The 20,238-nt window shown below is 43.8% G+C and overlaps 1 protein-coding gene across 2 annotated transcripts in view; it reads right to left on the bottom strand.

Moving 5' to 3' along the window:
* The window catches only part of ESRRG (estrogen related receptor gamma), a 237,960-nt gene that overhangs the window by 6,874 nt on the left and 210,848 nt on the right, over window positions 1–20,238 (bottom strand). For both annotated transcript variants that reach the window (XM_090263305.1, XM_090263304.1), the window contains one exon: window positions 2,723–2,992. In XM_090263305.1, the coding sequence (XP_090119431.1) occupies window positions 2,723–2,992 (270 nt within the window). The remainder of the gene's footprint in view (window positions 1–2,722; window positions 2,993–20,238) is intronic.

The raw sequence follows: 20,238 nt of genomic DNA on the forward strand, positions 1-20,238 counted from the left end.
AGCCATTAGCAGGAAGCCAATTCTCTGTTTCCCAAGCATAAGCACAACAGTTATAATTATTGAATAAAGACAGATGTTTAAAATAAGCTGAAATTTAGATTAATGAGACCGTGGTGGTTAACACCTTCAGCCATTTAGGGGCTGCTAAGATATCTATAAATAACACGGAAATAGATTTTTTTTTTGCACAAAGAGTTACTTATGGTGATCTGAAATCTCTAAATAAAGAAAATCAATGAGCTTTTTAGGGTGTCTAGAAATAGTATTAAAACATTTTCATATGGATGTATTTATGAGCAGTTTAAGAATCACTGGATCTAAGGAAAATCAAATCTACAACTTTATCACTGTCCTCCCATTAATGATCAAAAAAATAATAATAAAAGAAAAACAAAAGAAATGAGTGCATCATAGACAACACCGGAGAGCAGAGAGAAAAGGGCTTTCGGAGTCATCTGTTACAAGCTAAAATGATGGAGCCTGCAGGTGAGACAGGAAGAGAGAGATCATATTTATACAACACGGGGGGAGGGGCACCCCTAGGAATAAAATAGTCCTTATCGCCCTTAGTCATTTCTCTCCAGTACAAGTGCTGACTCAGATTCTATTGGTTTTGAGAGGCTAAAAGACTGTTAAAATAACACGCAGGAAAACGTGGTGACGTGGCGAAATTTTCTTAGAAAACATAATGCTGCTCAATATTATAATAAAGGGGAAAGGCGGGGGGCTTGTTAATTGTTTCTGGCTTTAAACAAGAAAAACAAACTAACTAGTTCTTTAAATACTCTAATCACCAGTCTGATAAAGTAGGTCACTTCCTCCCGCTAAGGGAAGAGTGTGTGGGATTCCAATATGTATAAAAATATGAATGATTATACTTCTCAACAGCAAAGACAGACATGCTGCCATTGAGGCATTCTGAATCATAATCCATAGCCAGGAAGTACGCATCTAACTTTGAACATTATACAGTTTTTAGCACTTCTGATGATAAAAATCTTAGCATTGCTCAGCATTCATGGTTAGTTAAAAATCGGGAAAAAGCAATTTGAACCATAAGTGATACAACCCAAGCTTGCTGTGCTTTCTAAATAATTACCCATGGAAACGTTCGGATTTGAATATCTATAGAATTGCCAAATAAAAATGCTTTCCCAAATCGTTCATCTAATGACGAGGGGGGCTGTAAAACGAAGCCTCTGCACGCTAATAAATTCTCAGAGAATTCCGATCCCATTTCCCTCTTTGGCTTTCCAGAGAGCAGGACCAGGCGCTGGTGAGGCTATGCCACAACCATGCCATTTGTCATCATGAATCATATCTCCCAGCTTCCCCGGCAAGTGGGAGAAGAGAACGGTGTGGCAGGAAGAGGGCTGTGTTCACAATTAAAAGCGTGAAACGCTAAACTCCATTATAAAGACAGATAGGAAAGTATAACTTCATTGCTGAGAACAATTTCCCTCCTATCAGTCCAAGGATTCGTGCATCAATATTGCAGATGAACGGTTAATTACAAAATCAATTAAAAATTATTTCTAAAAACAGTCACGCGTCCCTGGATCTCATGGGGGCAATTTGGGCAGAAGGTCTCATCTCACTAGGACCGCGCCAGATCACAAAGTCGTCATCCACAACTAAGCAAAAGCAATCTGGTTTTTCATTTTTCAGCGCGGCTGAGCCCAGCCTGAGATTGATCGTCACATATGGCCCCAGAAAACAAACTGTCAATACCTTGAATGCTGCAGAATTTGAACAAATAGCCGTCCGCCCATTCAAGCCACTCACTGCATCCCATTTAACAGATTTTATTGACAGCTTCCTTCTTGTAATTAAAGGGAAAACTACTGGCCGGCAACCAAGATAAAGTTCAAAGATAGGGTCAAAACAAAAGCAGATGGGGAGGCACGGTGTGACTGTCAGTGGCACAGAGCATCAGAGCGTGTTATTGACGCGCAGGTACCTAATGATCGGCCCGTCATTACGGAGGGATGTATCCGGAACTTTATGCAAATGCCGGAACAGACTTAAGACCACAAGAAAGCACCCAGGAAGGCACAAAGGGAAAAACAACAAAGCGCCAACGATTTTTACTTATCAGAGGTTGCTCCCTACTGCAGCACCTTCCGGTTCAAATGTAAAGACTGTTTATTCCCATAATTCTCAACCCTGACTGCATAGGCAGTAAGTACCTTTGAGGGGATACTCCCTCGGCAGAATTCGACTTCTAGAGAATTCCAGAAGGGAAGAAAACAGTATCCATTGATAACCAAAGTTAAAATATATATTGTGTATATATAGAGATAGATAGATAGATATAGATATATTATATATATATATATAGAGATTGCATATCTATATATATATATGTATGCAATTTTTTGCAGGGGAACAATGGTTTGTGTGTATTTGTAATTCACACTTATGTTCCCTTGTGCATAAGCGAATAGAGCTGATTTTGCACTGGGAATGGCCATACACTATCTGTTAGTAAACGCACACTGTGGCAAAAATCCCACAGCTTTCAATAGGAAAATATAATAAAGATAATTCCCCTTAAGTTGATTTTTCTTATTTCTAACTTTTCACTTGAAAGCTAGAATGATTCTAATTTTGCTGTTTCATACAGGAATTTACAGCCAGGTCTAGCAAATCTCTGGAGAAGTTAAGGCAAAGGCTGATACTGATATATTCAAAAATGGAACAACGACCACATCATGCCAACCTGAATTAGCAAGAGCTATTGCTTTGAGGGTGACGAATTCTTCTTTCTCCAGCTTCATGCTCTTGTATTTCTTTACCAGCTGCAGAATAGCATTGTTTAGGTCAAGCAGGCCCGCTAATTTGGACTGGTCTTCATCCATTATGTAATCATCCGCATAGACAAGTTCATCCTCAAAGGAAAGAGATCGGTACACAACCCCGAGGATCAAGATCTCCATCCAGGCGCTTTGCAGCAGGCTCATCTGGTCGGCCAGGGACAGCGTGGAGAAGCCTGCGTGGGAAGAGGGCAGACCCGGTTAGTCCAAAGCCAGCATTTCATCATGGCACATTAGTTTCCCGCGGGGGGCGGCCTCTGCCTTGGGGCTCAAGATCATGCTGAGTTTCGGTCAGATGCTCTTAACTTTCCCCCGATGGTTCTGCGAACGGCAAAGGAAAAGGCACCAACCAGCTTCAACGTGGTGGGTGTTTTCCTGAAACTTTATACACTGGGCTGAGGGGACTACAATAGAGGAGGAGCTTTTTATCTTTCACTTGAGAAGAAAATGGAATAAAATCGTTAAATAGATTTGATTTTCTGGTTCAAGTCTTAATGACTCTCATAGAAAGTCAGATTTTCAACAACCTCACGTCTAAAAACTACTATTGATAAACAACATAAAAGTTTCTTTATAAAAAGCCCAAAACTAAAGGAAAACAACTAATTTAGGTCACGTAGTGGAGTGAAGTTTGGAAACACTTCTCTACAATGGTCAGAAACGCCTTTGTAATTAAATACCTTGTCCCCAATGAGATTGAACATGAATTCCTTTTTAAAATGGTGATTATTGGTATAAAAGAGAGTGGGGCACTTAGCACCCTGGCCGCTCCACCAAATAGAAAAGTGAGTTTACTCTTGGGATTAAAAAGTTAAATGGGGCACTGGGGTTTGTGGAGAGGCTAGGAGCAGGGCCACATCTGCATTTAAATATTGGCTCCAGGGAGGTGCTGGCAATTTCACCTCGAGGCAGACAAGCGACTTGTGCCTTAATTTCTTAATGGAAAATATAAAAACCATTCAACAAGACACAAATGTGTAATATGCATTCAATAAATGCAGCTACATTAGGTATTATTTTTATCTGAAATACCTGGATGACTGTTTTCAGTTCTTCACTAAAAATCTGGTCTACATTTACACATGCACGCTTACAGTCCTTTCTGAGTCTGAGTAAACATATGTAAAAAATGTATACATTTTAAAAAATGAGGTTCAATAGGAAAAGATGTTGTAAAATTAAGCTTACTTGGAGTAAAGACATATATTTATAACTTAGAGGAACCAGATCTAAATTCTAAAAGAAATTTAAAGAATAAGGTCTTAGTGAATATATTTGATAATCAACCACATACTTTTACCAAGAGTCCTAAAAAAAAGAAAAAAAAAAAAGGTTATTATTATTATTGTTTTTTTTTTTAAAGTTCACCATCATTTCCAAACTTATGCCAGGAATTCCAAGGGTAACCAACCAGCCCCTCCTGTGGTCTTTGACGACAGTGGTACCATGATTTAAGGTCCTGCTACCAGTAGTTCTACAGAAGAGAAAATTTTTGGATAATGCAACTTATAAAATTTATTTGACTCCCCTTCTAGACTTTGTTACCCAAATCAAAAATACTCAGTGCCGCCCAACCTTCTCAGGCTGCTGCTATGGTCACTGCTGTCCCCATCGTTACGCCTGTTCAGCGGTTCACACCCCACGTGATATCCGGCGTGACAGCTCGGGGAGGGAGAGGAAAGGATTTCCTGGCCCGTTGGTGATAACTAGTAGTGTGCCATTTGGCGCTGGTAGGCAGAAGTGTTTAATAAAATCATCAAGACGGATTAGTCAGGCTGTAGGTTAGGGGTGCATCAGGCATCTGTAAAAAAGCTTTCTTTCATTGTTTATCAAGCTGCGGACACCGTGCTTGACCGAGCCTCCTCTGGACGGGCGGTGTGAGCCTTTTCAGAATGGGGTCGGATTAATAAATACCCTCATAAAATCAGCCATACCAATTGATATTTTAAACAGGGATTCCAAAGAGCAAAATAATGATCTTATGTGAGGATGTCTGGCTCCATCTGCTTCTGATTTTGAGAAGGTGATACTCACAACAAACAAGTAATATTGCCCTAATTTCTGCTCCTCCCCTCCCGCCCTCCGCCCCAAGAAAAAGAGGTCATGCCTACCCAAAAATCTAACTCAAGGAAAGGGGCTATGCAGAAATTTCTTTTGTCAATTAAATGGATGAAAAATTAAACGGTCCTCTAGGAAGCTGTGACCGAAAAGGCATTCTCAACGTGCTCAGCGGCCCTCTCCCTTCCCACCTCCCCACCGGCCGCTTTTCTGCAGCAGCAGATGGACGGAGCCCTCCACCCGCAGCCCCTTCCCGCGGCGGCTCTGTGCTCCCTCTGTTAGTAAATAGATTTACACATTCTCCAATCTCCACACATCTTTCTGCCGAATAATTAAAAGCAGGATGATTAGTTTATTGAGTGGAAGGAGGAACTTTTTTATTGAGGTCCCTCCATGATTTTATCAGGGCCAGCACTTTTACGTTGTCAGGAGGGGGAAGCCATCCAATTTTTCTTATCTGCCTGATTAATACAAACGCTGTTTCAGGACGCATTAATTAACAGATACAAATCTGCGTTCTCATGGAAGGATCAATACGGAGAAGAAAAGAGGCATCAATGTGAATTTAGTGCTGATGATGGAGAAGGCCCGCTATCGACATTCACGGGCACGGGAGCCGGAAAGTTGCTCAGGGCCCCTTTGTCCCTGCGACTTACAAATGAACAGGTTTTCAGCCATAACAGTGTTTCACATATTTCTTTGGGGTTTCATTAACAAAAAGAAAAAAAAAAAGCAATAAAAGTTCTTTTTTATTTTTTAGATGGATCCTGCAATTTGGTTCTTCTATGCCAGTAGCTGTGTGTGTGTGTGTGTGTGTGTGTGTATTTATTCTTCCTATAAACCTAATTTTCCCCCTTTCCACTTTCACTTCTTAATAATAATAATAGCAAAAATTAAAAAATAGAAGGGAATGGGTAAGGGAAGGTCCTACTCTGCGGGTGCGGGTCAGGGAGGACGGGAAGATGGATAAACCATACAAGGTTGGGCAACAACCCACACTTTACACAAAATAAATACCAGTCTGGCCTTTTCTCTCTTCTGGATCTATAAATAGCTGATTATCAAACACATTAACACTTTCCTACCTCACCTCTGTGATCAAGAAGGTAGCAGAAAAAGCTCTCCCGACCAAATGCCCAGGTAACTGTCTTACGATGAGATAGCTGTGCTCACCTGATCGCTAAGGAAGCTGCCTACAGAGCAGATTATATTTCCTTCCATTCCACAGAGTTCACCTACCGGCCGTCTAGGAGGGCTAGTGATATTTTACATACAGAAAGACACTTAGATGCAACACTATTTTTATCAGTAGATCTGAGCCAAGCCTAAAACCTACATGACCAAGACCTAAATGAAAAACACACGTTTTAATAAACTGAGCCTAAGGAATGTTGTAAACACACGATTGCGGTATCGGCACACACACACACACACACACACACACACACACACGTATCCAAATGGTAATTACTTGTCTGTGCTTTAGCAGCATTTACTGGTGTTTTATAGCTACAGGGTGAGAAGTTAGAGGTCCTAACCATCCATAACATTCAGCTCCCTTTGGAGAGAAACCTCTTTTCCAAGTGAAATAAAATATGCTTCGCGGTTCTGTCATTGGAACTTCACGTTTTGTACATCCCGAGATCTGAATCTTCGGTGTGTGACAGGTTCTCATTTTAAATGTTCAGCCGTATTACGGCTTTTTAAAACACACTGATACCACGGCACACTTTTTCCCTCCCCAGCTACAGCCCATCGCATGCGTGTTGCTGACAACTCCGATCTCTCTTCATCTGCCTCCTGGAGTCGCGCCGTTTACTGTATCTTGGGCATTTTGCTGGCAGAATGACCCTCTACCTTGACCCACAGCTAAATAGCGTGTTTATCTGCGACCCAGGGTGCTCCAAATAAACCAGATGACAGCTGGGAAAACATCACTGGGGAGGACTGAAAAGCAGCCCGCGAGGCAGGCTCCCCGGAAGTCACAGACTGGGAGAAAGTATGTTTGGGGCCAACCCTCTTGCCTCCGCCTTCCGGAAACTCCAGAGGATGACAGGGATGCCCTGGGCACTTGTCAAGTATTTTTTTTTTCTTCTTCTTAGCCTGACACACAGAAGCACTTTGCAGTCAACTTACAGAAAAGGCTAAGCATCGGAAAGTGGGAAGGGCAGAAAACATCTGACGGCTTGTCTTCAAAAATTCACTTTCATTTCAGAAAGCATACATGTTTATTTCCCGAACGGAGTGTTGGCAGAACTAGGCTGCTGTGCCGTCGTTTGGGACGAACCCCTGAGAGGCATTTTCTTCCCGGCTGCTTCCCAGAAACAGAGGGCGAGCTTCGTGTCTGTTAATATCAGCTAACCGTGGCATTGATTCAGCCGCTCGCCGTTTCTGAAATGCAGTTTCTCTGTGCCCCAAAAAAGCTGACACTTTCCAACAAACAGCACATCATGCTGGAATTATAATTATGCCACCATGACTCACCAAGACGCAAAGGAAGTTCACTGAGCAACGTGGCAACAGTGAGATGCTTTCGCTTCCATACGAATAAACCTCATGTGTCCAGGAACCGGCAGAGAAAAGAATAGTCTCGGCCCGAAGTTCTAGTTTTTGCTACCAAGAGATGCATAGATGCATAACTCTTGTTAGAGAAAAACTTAACTCTATTCTTAAGCTAGCTGACTCTTCCACGTGAGCAGACATAGGTTCTAAGATTCCAGATCATAGCTCTGGGGCCTGTAGCGTGTGTGTGCATGTGTATGTACATGTATTATATATATATGAAGAGCTTCTTCTTTGTGTTTTCATACACATGGACTTCATAGACTAGGCGTCCCAAGAGCCAGAGGTAAGCAGCTACCCATGGTCAAGGGCAAACGTGGGAGCTCAAATATCTACCTGGTGCTATTAGAAGCATTTTATTTAAAAGTCTTCTTGACGAGGGATGATGGTTATTATCTCTCTATTATATCAGGTATATCAGGACTTACGGGTTAGATATGATACCTACAGTGCGACGCTTTGAATCTTTTATTCACTCCAGATTTCAGTACGTAGGTTCCATCATAATCGGTTTGGATGAAATGAAAGAATACAGATAAAAATGTAAGCATAACTGAGAACAGTGGGACAGTGTCTTTTCCTGCTAATCAATGTTTTAACATTTGTTGATTCCTTAAGAAATTTGTTTCTTTAGTCCTTCTTTTACACTGCAAGCAGGGATCACAGAGATTTTATGGAGCCATTATTTTTAAGGAGTGGTTTCACAGGATAACTGTGAACCACTCAAAGACTCAGCTCAGATTCAAAATTTACTTCATATCTATGTGGCAGAACTGACCACCATCTACTGAATTTAGCAAACAAGTTGGGAGTGGGGTGATAAGTTAAAAGAGAGGAAGAACAGAATTCTAAAGGTGATATCTACCAGGCCAAGACAGGATCATCACTCTTTAAAAAAAAAGTATTGATTTTAAAAAGAGAAAGCAAAGGAGAGAGAGAGAGAGAGAGAGAGAGAGAGAGAGAGAGAGAGAGAGAGAGAGAGGGAATGTTCCACTTATTGATACATTCATTGGTTGATTCTTGTTTGTGCCCTGACTGGGAATCGAACCTGCAACCTTAGTGTATCAGATGATTCTCTAAGCAACTGAGCTACTCCGCCAGGGTAAGAATGACCACTCTCACGTGAGTTCACAGGTGCACCTAGCAGACAAGTTTACAATCTGCCTCCTCATGGCACAGAAATGTACCCCCTGTCCCCACGGCACTGGGAAAATACTTTCTTTAGCCATTGCCCCTTGTCTCCCAGTACAGCTTGCTAGAGAAGCTAAAAGTGTAACGGCAGCTTAAAAAGGGTATTCTCTAGTGGCAACACAGGAACGCCTCAAAATGATGACAAGGGTTTTCTGTTTGTTTCTGTGAGTGGGCGGTTTGTAGCCGCCAACCTTCCCTGGAAAATAAAGGCCGGGATATAGGGCAGGTGGCCGCAGAATAAGAACGCAGAGAACACGTACGTGGTGTGTGCCGTTCCGTCTGCAAATCTCACTCCCCCCCGCCCCCCTCCCTCCCAAATGCCTACAGAGGACCTGAAATAATGCCGCTGGCTTTTCCCAGGCTCCCTCTCACTTGGCCTCAACGTCTTCTGTCCTTTCATCTAAGCCAAGAAGAAAAGAAAAATTGCTGGGCGCTCTGGAGGCAAGTCTGAGCTGAGCTGCTTTAAAGGATGAAGAGCCAATGACCCCTTTACGACAGGCTTTATTTTCTGATAGTTGAAAACAAGTAAGTTTTGCTAGGAAAGATCACCTTTTTTGATGTGACTAAAATCTGACCATCAAGAAAAAAAAGGCAGGCAGTGCCACAGAATACAGGACTCTGAAAAAAAATCTTAGAACAGGGCATTTTCAGTCCTACTTCACCATGAGATGGATGCCGAGGAGGGAGAGGCATTGTTTTGAAGCCATGGTTCTGATTTGGAAGCAAAAGAACCTGTCTTTGAATCTGACTTGCTTTTCCCAATCACCGGTAAGAACAGGTTGAGATATAGCACAGGATGTCACAGGGCACTGACCAGTGGTCCAAGGGCATCCACTGCATGAGCACCTCCTCTTCAGGAAACCCCCAAGCAGCCTCCATCAAATGTTGCCTGATTCTTGATTTGAAATCCAGGACTCCCAAATAAATGCATATTGACTCTGTCTTGAACTTTGGGGATTTGTAAAGCTGACAGACATTTCTATAGAGGTTCAAAGAGTCAGTGGGAAACATTTAATGTCAAATACCCAAAAGCAAAGGGTTTGCTGTCATTGAGTGACACAGGAGGGCAAGAAGCTAATGTGAGGAGCGGTGACCTCGAGGTCTGGAGGTCTGCGTCCTCGTTTCACTGTGTTACAACACGCTGGTAACCTGGCCCCTGTTGGGGATGAACTGCATCTCTCCGAAGACTGTGGGATCCTAACTGCTAGGACCCGTGAACGTGACCTTATTTTGGAAACGGGGTCCTCGCAGATAATGCTGTGAAGATGAGGGCATCAGGGTGGGTGCTACCCTGATATGATCGTACTTTATAAAAAGGGGAACTATAGACAGAAACATACAAACTGAGGGAAACTGATCTGAAGGCACACAGGGAGGGTGCCGCCTACAAGTCAGGGGATGTTTGAGGCCACTGGAAGCGAGGAGGGAGGCAAGGAACAGATTCTCCCTCGTGGCCTCAGAAGGAAGCCGCCCTCCTGGATCCCTGGTCTCAGGCTTTCAGACTCTGGAGCTGTGGGACAGCGCATGTCTGTTCTTTAAGCCACCCAGGCAGAGAGCCTTTGTTACAGCAGCGCCAGCAAGCTCATACAGACTCAGAGTTGACTCTTCACCAGACACCTTGGGAGGATCTTCCATCGCCAACCCTGTCTGATTCAGAGTAACAAACTGAGAGCTATGTCTGTGAAGCACAAGGCTGTGGGGGCCACGTGAGCCTCCACAGATAAAGGTCACTGGGTTGGGAGTGAGTCAACCCAGCACGGGGGACGACCTCTGCCACCAAGTCACTGCGTGGCTCTGAGAAATGACTCAATTTCTCTGGTTCCTGATTTCACTTCTGTACCAAAGGTCTGGTCCAGGCCAACATCACTAGGTTCCCAATGGTGCCCCAGTAACGAGATTCAGATGAACTGACATTTAGCACGCCAGGAAAGGAAGCCCCATGCTTAGGACCATCAGAATGCAGAAGATGAGCGTCACAGAATCCCTGCCCGCTAAGGTTTCACGGTCCAGTAAAAGTATCATAGTTCAGACCACAATGAGGAAAACACGTGCAGTGCCACAGAGAAGGAACAACGTGGAAGTACACGCAGAGGAGGAAAGTTCGCTGTTAGATTGCACACGTCCTTCCAAGTGTGTCCATCACCTTCTCTGCATTCCCCGCCTCCCAGTTTTGGTTCAGGCCTCCACCATCTTTTCTGGGATGAAGGACACCTCAATTTTTATATCTGCTGTTTTCCTCCTTCTCCCCACTCGTGGCTACTCATCTTCCTTTGGACGAGGAAATAGAAGGATGCCATCTGCTCATCAGATGCTCGCTTTCTCCCACCTCTGCTGAAGGACAACACAGAAACTCTCCGGCATGCCATGCAACTTCTTTCACTATCCTGCCCTCTTCTCTTCCTGCCGCGTTTCCTGCAAGTCTCCCCCCATAACTCCTCTGCAGATGGTCTACCTTGCTGAAAAGTGAGCTCATTGCCCCAACCACAGTGACAAACCCCACAGCTCCGTAACGTCCCAGACTCACAGCAGCACCGCCCCCAAGCAGCCTCACGGGGTCTCTCGCCAGCTCTTCTCTTTTGTGTTTCTGGAATCAACTGCTTCCCTTCCCTTCCCTTCCACTTCTGCTGCCATTGTCCTTGTTCCCAGGCAGCACCCGGGGCAATGTGCCATCGGAAGTCGGAAGGGCAGACTGAGAGACCCTGGGTGTTCATCATGATGGTTTGCCCCTCCCTGCATCAGACATGGCAAAAAAGAAGGCCATGCACTCAAATGTGCAATTCATACGGCCTCTCCCTCTCAGGCCATTGGAGGACGACAGAGTCTCAGGAAGTAAATACTCACGTGTCAGAAGTATCGGTAACACGGCAGCCACTGAGCCGCACAGAGGCAGTGAGGTGGCTTCCGCTCTAAAGCAGCAAGTCGGACATTTACAAACAAGGAAGACGGTGCTTGTCAGTTGCAACCTTTCCCTCTGTCTGCATAAGACGGTGTCGATGCAATTTAAATGCCATTTAGACATGTTTCAGGCTTATCAAACTGGTCTGGATATCCATTCTTACGGAACCATTGTTGGGGGAACCATTTCTCCCTGCTACAGGAGCAAGCTGGGAGAGCCCCACACAAAGACTCTGAGCAAGTCACTGGGGCTGCGCTTAAGTTTAGAAAAAGTGAGGATGGACTTTGAGGAAATCATGCAGGAGCAGAATGATTTTTAATAAGTTGGGTAGAAATTCAGATTCAGATTATTTTGTAAACACTTTGTTTTTCTTTTTCTTTCCCCCCACTTTTGTGTGTGTGTGTGTGTGTGTGTGTGTGTGTGTGCATACCTGGCTAGAGTTTGAACTAATGAGCAAACAAATTAGGTATGTTGGGGACCATAATTTTTCATTTAAAATAGAGATATGGAGAGAAACAGAAGATGAATTTTGCTAACATAAATTTTAGAATCAAATTCATGTTTTTTATCATACAGAGTTTTAATACACGAACCAATAAATTAGTATTAAGGCAAGTCATTTGTCAGACTTCAGCAAGAGATAGAGGTGCCTTTAATAAACTTTTTAACTACCGGAGAAAACCGAACTATAGTTTTGTTAGCTTTTCTAAACAACAAATTATGGCATGTTAAGCTTCCCTTTAAATTTCTAACACTTGATATTTTCACTGTGTTTCTAACCCAAAAATATTTTTAAAATTAAAAATGCATTGTTGTGAATTTTTCTTTTGCCCACACATGAAGTTTAATAACTTTTTTTAAAAAGAGGAACCGCTTCTCTTGGGAACATTCAACCATTAAAGGAAATCTATAAATAGTAAGTCAGCCGTGGCTGGATTCTTTCTGTTATATGTGCCCTAACATAATATCCTGATATGGAAGAATCTAAAAGAACATTCTGTCCATTGAATAAATTAGAAATAAGCTGTAGTGGGTTAACAAATATATGTGTATGCATATATATATGCATATATATATATATATATATATATATCCACATATGTGTTTAAATATATATAACATATTAAATTTACAGTCAGCACAAAAGAGACAATCAGAAGGAAGAAGGAAGAAACCCTTCACCCACCCTGATCTAATTTTGGAATAAATGCTGCCCATCCGAGAGAGGTGGGAGTTCTCAGTTTCTCCCAATGTGTCTGCTCGCATTGATGAAGGCGGAGTTTCTGGCATTAAGGTCACAGAACCTTGTGACTGGAATCTTTTTGTCATCATTTTCCCATTTGTGAAGGCCACACCTACACACACTAAGGCACCACGTGATGTTGGTATCGTGAATACCTGGGTAATGGCATGAACTCACCTAAAAAATCTGGAAATTTTATTTCAGCTACTAATTACTATAGAATGGAAAGCGGTGGTCAGCTGGTGAGGCTTCCCTGACAGGACCAAGAATTGATTCTATCTGGGGTCTCTAAGAGAACATCACTGACAATTCCTGCATTAATTTTAAACAACACGCCTTCAAACCTTTTCAAATTTATCTAATTGGTCCCTTGGTATAGAGACACAGTTTCCAACAAGTACACTAATTATTAGACTTGGTGTCTTTGGTGTTAGTATTAATATCTCCCCTTTATTCACTTTTACTAGTTACACATAAAGCAGAAAAAAAAAAAAAAAACATAAAGAAAACCCTTCAGGTGTGCTTTGCTTGACTTTCTCAAAAAGAAAGACCCTATAGCTTAGTGTCTCCAACATAAGGCCTGGAAGGAGAAAAGGGAGGGGAAAAAAAAAAATCAGGTCTTCAGCATAAATGCAAGTTAAAGGATTTATAGCACTGGCCATTAAAAACAAAGTGTCATATGTATTCATGAAAGAACGCAGAAGAAATATGTTATCCATGAGATGCATGTCACAGACAGGAAATTACAGCACGCTGAACCTGACACTCCACATTCAAATACTGTTAGAAACCCTCTCAGTCTGTGTGTGAAGACCTGGGCACAGTCTCTGCTCGGGACAGTGTGGCCAAGCCAGCGTCTCTGAATTTCCAGCCCCGGGAGTTCTCTTTCAAGTCAGCCTCCTGCACTATTTTTCTCTGTGGCTAATGAAGATCTGTTTACGAATATTTACTCCCAAGTTCACGGCTGGTGTTTGCTGGCTCAAGCAGAGCGAAGTCATTACGGCTTGGCATCCGTTCCACTGGGGAGACGAGCAGTTATCTTATTGACAACAGAGACAACCCCTTCGATTCCTCCCGGCCCCCCCTTCTTTCCCTCCACGCTGCCCCCAATTTGGCTAACTGGCCGAGTTGAAATGAAACAAAAGCAAACACACAGGAAACAACACAGCTCCCGGAATTCCTCAGCCACACGGATGCGGAATCGTTATCCGGCGTAAAGGGCTGCCTGGCGTTGTGGATCGCAGATCCGTAACACACACACCGAGCCGGTGCCTCTTCTAATCACTCTCGCGGAGGCGCTCTTCCGTTCAAAAAGGGGGGCACGCGGGAGGGGAGCGGGGCTGTGGCGACAAGGCTCTCAGCTGAGTCCTCTGCTCCCTGCAGGGACACAAGCGCCCAGGGCACCGCTCCGGCTCCCTGCTGTGACCTCTAGGGAAGGGTCTTTATCTGTGCGTCCCATCTCCCTCTAGGCTGTGACCGGTCCCTTCCACAGACCCAGGAAATCCTTGCGGCTCCCACATTAGGTTCATGTAAGGAAACAAGCCCAAGAAAAATAGAAGGGGGACCGTCCGGGGGCGAATCCATTGGGAAGTTGCGCCGTTTCAACTCCATTTAAGTAGCATGAATACAATGTCCATGGCCAGAGACTCTTCACGTCTTCAAGAGTCCAAAATAAAAGGGGGTTAAAAGGAGGGGAAAAAAAAAAGCTGCCTGATTCTAATACACCTAATTAGCCATCGGCAGACTCTTAATTGCATACATTAGGGTGATTCCTTAGCGGAGATTAATTCTAAATATACCCAAGCAGCTGGTTACGAGGCTGTGGATTACAGTGCGGACTGTACTTTTCCACTTAATTAGATATCAAAATTAAGCAGCAACAAGCATTTTGACATCACAGCGATGGAGCCGCCGCCTGCTCTCCCAGAGCTGCACTAAAGTGACCGCTAAACAGAGCCGCACAGATGGAGAGATATTAAATGCCTCACTGGAAAGTAATTTCAAATAATAAAATATCAATATTTACATTTTAATTACCCCTACTGAGAGCAGCTCCGTCATTTTCGCTCTCGCGGACGCAGCACGGGGGAGTGGAATGACATTGTGGCTCTGGCTGCAATGACTATTTTGTTTCCATTAAAGGATGACAAGTGTTTTGGAGGCAGTGACACCGGGATGTGAACAAGAATGACAGCGGATCAGAAAATTCCCATTAAGGGACTAAATGTCTCAACGAGAGAATTTACCCTGAGCAGACGTTGGCTCCTCCTTGAAGCACTTCATCTATTCCAAATTCTCTGCTTAAAGTTTATTATGGGGGACGCCCTGGGGAACTTGCGTCTCCCATGAAATATTTAGATCCCTAAAAACGTTATACGCTGATCATCAATTTAAAAACAATAATCCTTGACGTAAACGAATATCCAGGAATGAGGGGGAACGCACTACCATGTCCGGGCTTTCCTTTTTTATTATTTTCTCTTATTGAAAAAGACAATACCATTGATAATGTTTCCTGGGAACATATCTATTTCCTGTCGAATACAAGGGGGGAAGCCTGGGAGGTGGCTTAGAACCATCATCATAAAAACGCGGGGTTTGTTTTCACTACCTTTGTATTAGTATTTCATTGCCTGCAGCCATCTCAAACAGAACTTCCGTGACATGGCAAAGGAAGCCAAGTAGGGGTCACGGGTTGCATGTGTAAAATGCACAGACATGTGTGTGTATACTGTAGATTTTCCTTCAGCTTCTGTTGTTAGTGAAAACGAGTCAGTTCCCCACCCCATTTAATTACTCTTTATGGGATGTGACGATGAGATCGTGGGAAAAATAAATAAAAGGTACATATCCGAGGTGACATACTGCGTTCACAAGACAGTAAATGAAAACACGGAAGGCCCCCTTTGGGGATGACTGTCAAAACCAGAGAGATCCTGAAAGAATTTTAATGCCTCCAGATACAAGTGTATCAGAGAAAGTCCACGGTCAGTATACTAGAGAGGCAGTTAACTGACCCCCTTTCTCCGAGCCTGCATTTATTTAATGTGTAGAGATGAACAACTATAAATGTGATAAATGGCCCACAGCAAGAGGCTGAATAGAATTTTTCAAAGAGGAGAAAAAGGGAAGTTGGGGAGTTATACAGGCACTTGGCACACGTTGATTTCCATTTTTTAAAAAATCAGTTTTCAAGATGGAACAAAAACTTGATCACAGACATGATATACTAATAATGCTTGTTCTCTAACCAGGAGGTGTTCCTCTTAGCAAAAAATAAAAGTGCCCGGGAAAGTATTGCTGAAGCATCCCTAATGCTTCTAGGACGAGACAGATCCCCATTTCTCAGTGACTAGTACCTTTTAATCTCTGAAAGAGCCACGGCTGAAAATCTTAATTAATTGTTCCATACTGCTTCAGGATCATTATGCAATGTAATAAAGGCCGTGTAATTATGAAATTTTACAGCCATTACCGAGGCTGATGGCTCGTATTTCATCCTCAGCTGGACCCGACGGCTTTTAGGAGCTCAGCTCCTCTTTGATGAACTACAGACAGATCTATCAGGCCCAAACAATATCCAGGCGAGGCGGCTATAATAGCTACCTACAGATGAAGCCATAGATAAAGATAAACTATAAATCTACACACACCAGTGCGGGCCCATCGCCTGGGGACGGCGGCGAGAGGGGAGACACTTGGGGAAGGCGTTGTTCCCACGGAGGCGGCCTCCTGCGTCCCTCGATTTCATAAAAGATGGAGAAACCCAGGTGAACGTCTCATTTATTCTCTGTATCTCAAAACCAAAGGAGGGAAGGAAAGGGTGTGCCTGCGTCCATGAGCATTGTATCTAGTGCGTTAGTTAAAGGGCAGCGACTGCTCAGATGGTCTAACATCTATTTCAGTGGAGGGGGGAAAAAATAAAGGTAAATACCAGGGATTTTGTCCCCTGCCCATAGAACTTATACAGTAACCTGAAATAAGTACTCTGAAATACAGTAGACTATAGCCCATGAGTATCTTTCTTATAGATAGTACCAAAATAATTCAGCCCTGGCTGGTGTGGCTCAGCAGATTGAGTGCTGGCCTGCAAACCTAAGGGTCGCCAGTTCGATTCCCAGTCAGGGCACCTAGCTGGATTGCAGGCCAGGACCCCAGTTGGGGGTGCACAAGAGGCAACCACACATTGATGTTTCTCTCCCTCTTTCTGTTTCCCTTCCCCTCTCTCTAAAAATAAATAAATAAAATCTTAAAAAGGACTAATTCAAGAACAAAAAGGTTCCCATCCTGAAACGTAGACAAGGAAAATAGAATCATATTTATATGTTACTAAAACGCTTGTAGCTCAAAAGTATTTTCATTTTGGAATGTAATCATTCATTAGAGCCTAAGAACTAATAAAACTGGGTCTCCTTTATAGAGACCATTTTAAATATCAAGTTAAATGGAGGAGGGCCATCCAGGAGGGTCATTGAACAGCCGTAAGTGCCACACTCCAGGGAGCAAATGGTTCAAGTCTACCTTGGGGACCCGGCAGTCACTTCTCAGAGCTGAAGCCCTCAGTCCTCAGGATGGCATCAGCCTCCTGCCGCGTCACCTCATGAACACGACCAGCCGCCAGCCTGCCCGCGCCAGGCCCCGCCGGGAGGAAGTGCCCATCTGGGGGCTCATCCCATTCAGGCTGCGGGCGGTGGCCCACGCAGGGCAAGAAAGGGAAGCAGCAGGAAGCGTGCAGGCTGTCTTAGAGAGGGGAGGTTGGCCAGAGGGGGTGCTGTATGTGTGCACAAAGGGGGGGGGTCGCATAGAAAAGGAGGTAATACTGGTTTAAGGGGCATTAAGTCTCTGGAAAGCACAGCTTGAAACAGTTCACCAAAAGGACAGATGAAGAGCGACACACACCGGCTTTAGTACTATCTCGGCTATAAACCAGCGGGATGACCTTGAGCTGGTCACTGAATTGCCCGACAAGGTCGCTGGACTGGACTTACCGGTCCACGGTCCACCCCGGACGGAACACCCCAGTGTCTGTGAGGCTCTTTGTTTGGGGCGGGGAAAAAGCGTGTATCCAGAACACGCCTTCTCTCCGTGAACACACGGCCTCTCTGCCTGAACCGCCCCCTCGGCGTGGCTGCACTGAACTCTGCGATGTCCTCTCCCCTCCCGCGGTGGGGAGCCTTGGATACCATTCTGTCCCAGCCGTTTTCTGCTCAGCGCCTCTCCCTTTCTTGTCATCTCCCCGCCCGACGTTCTGTTCCTTTCCAGCCTGTTCTCGCATCATCTGCCCTCCACACCCGAGAGACAGCTCTCTGCCTGTGTCCGCCTGTCTCTCCATTCCCAGCCCGCACCCTCTCACCATCAAAAGTCCTGACTAACCAGCGTGCTCACGCTCCTCTGCGGCCATTCATCTGAGCGCGCTGGCGTCTGGCTCGTGCCCCAGCAGCTCTATCATGTTACAGTCACCGGGATCCCCTGTCGGATCCAGTGGCCCATCCTCCTTCAGATTCTGTGTCCTCTCTCTGAGATATTTAGCCCGGTCTGCCCCCTCTCTTCCTTCTGGAGCCCCCCCCCCCCCCACCCAGTCTGGCACCTGAACACATGTTCTCTCCCTCTTCCTCTTCTACCAATCCCTGCCATGGGGCACTTTCAGTAAGTCTGCCTTGGTTTCCTGTTTTGTCCCTCACCTGCCCTCCGCTGCTGTGGGCGTCACAAGCCCACAATACCAGCACACACCTCTCCGCAAAGTCCCAGACTGGGCCATCCCCATCGAAACGTACCACAGGCAACTCACTCAAAATGTCCAAAATGGAACTCACTGTCCCCGCAAACTTATTCCAATGCATTCCCTCGAGTATCATCAAATCTTCAACAAGACAGAATCAAAATCTGCGAGTTATCTTTGACTCTTCTCCTATGTTCAATTTTTCCTCTGCAGAATCTTAGCTCCACCTCTAATTTCCACTCCCACTGCCTGATCCAGTCCCTCAGTGTCTTCCACCGGAACCAAACTCCAGGTTCCAGATATTTTCATCTTCTGAAGACTCTCAACAAAGCCAATGGCCTCAACAATCCATATATTATAAAATGGGTGTAAACTCCCATACTCTGTGCAGAGAAAGAGTTGACAGATGATTCATTACACTTACTTTTCATTTAATACACACTTTAAATTAGAACAAAAAGGTGTAACATCAGACTCGTAATCGATACCTCTAACTGAAGATTGCGTGTTGCCATAGACAAAGGACCTTATGTATTTTGTTGACGGGTCTCTCTGTTACATCACAAAATAGGTGCTCAAATATGCACAAAACTTACAAACTCGCAAGAACCAGGTGTCTTTACCAGTCTCCATCGGGTTTAAAATAATGATGTGCTTCAAATGTTTCATTTCCAAATTCAATTTCAGTATAAATAAAAATATTCAAGTAACTCTGCATTTAAAAATCCACTGTAAAGACATAGATGTAACATTGCTATGTGCTAAACTCAGTTTCAGCTTCTTCAAGTTCAAAGCCAAGAAAGTACTTGAGCAACAGAACTATAGAAGAAGCAATGGCTAGAAATAAAGACTTATTCAAAGCCAATTATATCCCAATATGACCCTTTCTTTATTCTTGTGCTTTTACAAAGGTATGTTCTTTAGGCAGAATAAATTCCTGCGGTGCTTGATTAAGATTTTTCGCTACTTAAAATTCAACAGTTGAGTAATTTCTTTAAAAAACAATCAAAGAATCTGCTCTTCTATTCCTATTGAAAGCTGGCAGTTTTTCAAGAGGTCCCTTTATAACCCAGGCAGATGACATTACCAGTGCGGGAAGGAGACAGAGATCCCTTTCGGAGGCAGACAGCACTAATAAAAAAGATATGCTTCAATGTGTTCGCTATTCTTCCAAGTTTTATTAATTAGGCAGAAAGCCTTTCCCACTGGAATAGCGCAAGGTATTTATTAACACTTCTTCCCACAAATAGAACAAATGAACAGCATAGGAGGTAATTATTAAATACACCGATCCCTTTATCAACTTGGCAGGGGCAACCCAAAAGACGGTTTCTGATTATGATCTTTTTCATGATATTTTAATTGTGCTTCTTAACCTGCTAAATTAAAAACTACAGGGCAATCTCACTTAGATCACAGACAAAGGAGATCATATCAATTTGCAACAAAATGTATGAATGTGCCTATCTGCTTTAATTACACCAAGAATTTAACGGGCAAATTCAATAGGATCACAGAAGGATTGAGAGCTCAATGTTATCTCTTAGCCAATGGCATTATCATCTCCCGTATGTTGTTACACATTACGGAGAAAGAGCCTCTGTTTAATATTAAGTTTGGGAAATAGTAATATGTGAGAGAGAGCGGTTGCCTCAGATATTTCTGAGTCTGTTGGTGACTTTGTGATCAGCTCTTCTATACATGTGACCTCGAACATAAGATGAGGGAGTATGGAAAATATCTAAACTGCCTT

Source organism: Furipterus horrens, unplaced genomic scaffold (genome assembly GCF_987537825.1).
Source record: "Furipterus horrens unplaced genomic scaffold, mFurHor1.1.pri manual_scaffold_15, whole genome shotgun sequence".
NCBI classification, from domain to species: domain Eukaryota; kingdom Metazoa; phylum Chordata; class Mammalia; order Chiroptera; family Furipteridae; genus Furipterus; species Furipterus horrens.